Source organism: Egretta garzetta, unplaced genomic scaffold (assembly GCF_000687185.1).
Source record: "Egretta garzetta isolate BGI_Z169 unplaced genomic scaffold, ASM68718v1 scaffold287, whole genome shotgun sequence".
In the NCBI taxonomy this organism is placed as follows: domain Eukaryota; kingdom Metazoa; phylum Chordata; class Aves; order Pelecaniformes; family Ardeidae; genus Egretta; species Egretta garzetta.
In genome coordinates, this window is record NW_009260435.1 from 2,488,131 (window position 1) to 2,492,904 (window position 4,774).

Genomic DNA, 4,774 nt, shown 5'->3' on the forward strand with positions numbered 1-4,774 from the left:
CACCCAGACCTGCAGCAGCCCACGATGCCCGAAGCCCCCTGCGTGCCAGGAGAGGAGGGCGTCTTGCTGCCCAGGCACTGCGAGGCCCCTGCCCTGCAGACCTCCGCCAGCCAGTATTTCACCACCCTGCATACCTCGCTCTGTGACATTATTGCGTGCTCGGTGTCCAGGTCCTCCCCGGAGCTCTTGCGGGAGTGGTTGAAGAAGGCAGAGCTGGCAGAGGAGCTGGGAGAGATGCCCAAATCCCCCCCCAAGCCCAAGAATGGCTCCAAGATCCCTGAACCTCAGAAGCCCACCAAAGGCAAGGAGATCTGGTTGGCTTTCCAGGACGTGGCTGCTCTCCTCACCAACCTGCTCTCTCAGCTGGAGACCTTCATGTTCGCTCGCAAGTGTCCTTTTCCCCACGTAGTCCGGGCAGGGGCTGTCTTCATCCCCATCCACGTGGTGAAGGAGAAGCTCTTCCCCAAGCTCCCAGGGACCTCTGTTGACCAAGTGCTGCAGGAGCACAAGGTGGAGCTGCGCCCCACCACGCTCTCGGAGGAGAGGCATCTGAGGGACCTGGAGCTGAAGAGCTGCACGTCACGCATGCTGAAGCTCCTGGCCCTCAAGCAGCTCCCTGACATCTACCCGGACCTGACTGGCACAACTCCATCAGGCAGCAGCTCGGTAAGTAGCCTGGCACCTCCTGCAGAGGGCTGGTGGCGCTGATGGGTCCCTGGGATTCTTCCAGGGAAGCTCCAGCCACATCTGCCTCCTGGAGGCTGCTGTTTGGTTGGGAGCATCCATCGCTTGCACAGTCCCTCAGCATCCTTGTCCTGCCAGGGGTTCTGTGGAGCGGAATATTTGGCTTTTCTCCGTGGGTTGTGGAGGGGATAAGCTTGAGCTGGGGGGTGGCAGTGGAGCTGGGGGGAGTTGTCCCTGCCTGCCTGGGTGAGAACAGTCATCCTGCGGATATCAGGGAGGTGTTGGTTATCTCCAGGCCACCTCTGCCCCTCCAAGGGATCAGGAATGCGCTGGGAGTGGAGCAGCGTGTGCGCCACATGCTGGACCTGCCACCCCCGACTGTCCCATCCCTCCAGTGACAGTCCCGCCACCCTCCTCTCCCCAGAGCGATGCCCTTTGGCTGCTGCTCCGGGCCATTGCCAACAACGTTATTTCTTACAGGTTCGAGCCCGCAGGCTGGCCAGCGTCCCTCCAAGTAGGTAACTCCTCTTCTCTGCGCGCGTGAGCGTATTTACAGAACTTGTGTGTAGCTATGTGAAGGCATGCGTGTGTTTGTATGTATTTCCCACGATGACGGAGAGCGTGGGCTGGCTGGGAGGAGCACACAAGTGTTGGGGATGGGGAGGCGAAGACCCTGCCATCCCCAGCCGCTCGTTCCTCCCCCAGGTAGCCCTGGCATGGAGGCACTGAAAGCTGATGGCAGAGAAAGGAGGCACTGAGGAATGTGCCGAGGACAACAGTCGAGTCACCCGCCCGTGAGGACGGGGAAGGGAAGGTCCCCTCTGTCCCCAGAGCCGGGTCCTCTCCTGGCAGCGACGGGGATGCCGAGATGAAGCAGGCAATCACCAGCGGACCTGGTGCTCGGCTCCCGCCAGTGGGGCAGTGGATGGGGACAGGTCCTCTGGGGATGCTGGTGCCTGGAGGCCACCGGCACCGCAGGGACTCTCCAAGGACAATGCCCGGGGCGGAGAATAGGGACGCACGACCCAGGGATGCTCCATGGCTGTGAGCAGGGATGGCTGGTGTGATACCCTGGCCCCTGGTGTCCCACTGCCATCCACAACCGGCCAGGCTGCCGCTGGAGCAGGAGTCCCAGCGGGGCTGCAGGGCTGGAGCAGCGTCTGTCCCCGCAAAAGGAGCGTGGCCACGGCCACAGCCCCAGCACCATCCCCAGCCTTGGCGGAAGGCTGGCCACTGCAGGGATGATTTTCCACGCCCTCTCCTCTCTCGTCTACCTTGCCTCTCCTGCTTTATACCCGTTGTTCCCAATAAACACATCTTCCTCCTGGTTTTTCATCGTTATGCAGAGACTTAACACAACATTAAGGGTCAAGGGAATCGCAACTTATGTAGTTACAGGACTGATTTTTTTTTTTTGGTGGTTTTAAATGAAGACATTTTAAAAATGTTATGAGTTTACCTTTATAAGGAGCTGCTGCCTTATCTGGGTTTTATTTTTAAAAAAAAAAAAGTAATTTATATTTGCCTTTTTATTTAAACTCATGGCTTCACCTGTTTACTGTGTGGGACCAAGGTGGCTGGAGCGATGCTGTTGGGGCTGGGAGTTTCAGTTCCCATCGTAGCCGAAAAAGGCTGTGAGAAAGGTTTAAAGACTCTTAAAGAAAACCTGATCACTTCACGACACAGATCCCAGCCATCCCAAAGGAGAACACAGGAGATGCACATTTGGGGAGGACCTTGACAGAGACATGGCAGCTCCGGAGCCACTGGAGGGGCAGGAGAGAGGGGCGAGGCTGCGAGGCCTTGGAAGGGGAGATCGTTTCCATCCCGTGGGCACTGAAGGGTTGATGGGCACCCCAAGAGGGTTCTGGCAGCCGAGGACGGACGGACTCCCCCTCGCCGGCTCTGCAGCGGCAGTACACAGCAGAGGCCTTACAAACTCGACACTCAGGTGTTTTTCCAGCTGACACAGGGCATGGAGGAACAAAATGAGGATTATTGTGATTTTTTATTTCACTACAGGAAATATTTATTTTAAATTAAGAAAATGGAGGAAAAAAAAGAGAAAAAAAAAAAACCAAACCCTACCCAAACTGTACCATAGGCCCTTTTTTTTTAGCCAAAAGGTGGGTTTGCTGGCAGGGGGGCGGGTAAAAATGCCCCTGCCGTGTTCCTGCGGGTGCCTTTCTGGTTTTCCACTGGGATGTACTGGCCACGCGGGGGATGGGGAAGGGGGGGCTGCTGCCCTCCTCGCCCTCCCTTGCCGCGCCGGGTCTGTGCATAGAGTTGTAAAGCGATTTGGAAAGCAGTGTTTGTTAATAATATTGCAATTTTTTTATGTGTGTATATAACTGGTTCCAAGGAAGAGAGTTCCTTCACTTTATTTAATATTTTGTAAGAATATGAATTATCAGAGGTGCCTCGCCTGATTAAAGGCTTCGGCTCATTTTCAAATACGCCATGCTTTGGTCTTTGCTGTCCTGACTGGGCACCCAGCGCCTCCCCACCGGCTGGGTGGACCAAAACCCAGTGGGTGGTGTGTTTGCAAGAGGCCACGGGCGATGTGCTCCGTCCCAGCATCACAGGGCTGGGTCCAGTGTCCCACCCGCTGCGGGTGCCGGGGGCTGCAGGGAGCCCCGGGGGCCACCCGTCGGTAAGGGAGCACATCTCAGCACCGGTGGGGGGTACGGCCTGAGCCCCCCGGGTGGCAGCCGGGGAGGGGGGTGCTGCTGGAGGTGTCTGTGTGTCGGAAACGGGGCAGGAGAGCAGTGGGGTACAGCGGGGCTGACAGCAGTCCCCCAGCGCTCTTCTGCCCGCTGCTGGGGTGATGCACCCCAGGCTGACTCAGCCAGGACCCCCGAGACACCCTGCCCCTGTGAGCCCCCATCAGAAGCACGAAATCTGCCTCGTCCCAAGAGCCAAACGCCCCAAGCCATGTTTTTCAGCTCAAATTTCTCCATCCCAGTAAGGGAACAGCACTGCCAGGACCCGCTCCCCGCACACAGGGCATTTTGAGGAGCACCTGTGGTGTTTGGGGAACCAGCATGCATGCTGCTTCCCCTGCCAAGGGCTTAACGAGGAGCAGAGGGAAATGAGACCCCTCCAGCAGGGAGAGAGCTTCACCTGGGGGAGTGCAAATTTGTGTGTTAATGGGGAGCAGCTGGAATGGACCCACACCCCCCTCCCTCCCTGGGAAATGAGATAAAAGCGTAGGGCTAGGGTGGGGGCTTGGTGATCTTGTCTCTTTGGATGCTAGGTAAGGGGTGCTAGAGTCTTGCTGTCCCTGGTGGGGCTATCTGAGACTAGGGGGCGCTTTGGGCAGGGATGAGGTAATGTCTGAGCCCAAGGCTGGCTGCTACAGCCCTGCTCTGCACCAGGAGCCTCCCTGGCTCCTCTGGGGAGGTGCCGAGGCTTGGCACAAACTTTCCTGGGCTGGAGAAGCTGCTCAGTGCTGCTGGAGACCAGGGAGATGTTTTGAGATGGGGCCTCCTGGTCCTGGTGTGTGGGATGCTCCAGGGACTGGCCAGCCAATGTCACTGGGGTGGGCTGGGGATGGGTGTGGGGAGCTTGGAGGGGCCCAGCCTAAAGTTCCTGCTGTAACTCTCCACAGGGGGGCTTTCCCCATGGCCTCACCCAAGCGGAGCCAAGGGATAGGACCACCAGACCTCACTGATGTCACTGCCCTACAGCCGAAAATGATGCTCTGTGGTGAGAGGGAAGGGGCTGTGGCCACAGCCCTGGGTGCTGCTGCCCATGTGGCCACCAGCGGTCTGTGGCGCAAAGCCTTCCTGCTGCTGGCTGTCTGCCTGTCTGCCACAGCCCTCCTGGGCAGCCTGGGGTCTCTGGCTGCTCCTCCCCGGGCCCCCCCAGGCTCCCCACCGCCTTTCCACGCTTGGCCAGGCTTGCCAGCCCCTCAGAGAGGGACAGGTGATGATCTGGTAGCAACACACAGGGACCTGCTTGGCTACCCAGCGATGCCGCAGCGTGGGAGGGCGCCGATGGGCTCTGCAGGCATCCCAGGCTGCTCCCCAGGGGCAGAAGGAGACCTGACCCACGATAAGAGTTCTGAGGGATGGAGCCTGGGGACACC

General features: G+C 58.7%; 1 protein-coding gene across 1 annotated transcript in view; it reads left to right on the plus strand.

Annotated features, from left to right (window-relative positions):
• Window positions 1-1,228, plus strand: part of CUNH15orf39 (chromosome unknown C15orf39 homolog) — a gene marked incomplete at its 5' end in the record, with an annotated part of 3,503 nt that extends 2,275 nt beyond the window's left edge. The window contains 3 exon segments of the mRNA XM_035899510.1: window positions 8-634; window positions 637-666; window positions 1,080-1,228. Of these exon segments, the coding sequence (XP_035755403.1) occupies window positions 8-634; window positions 637-666; window positions 1,080-1,228 (806 nt within the window).
• Between the last annotated feature and the right edge of the window lie 3,546 nt (window positions 1,229-4,774).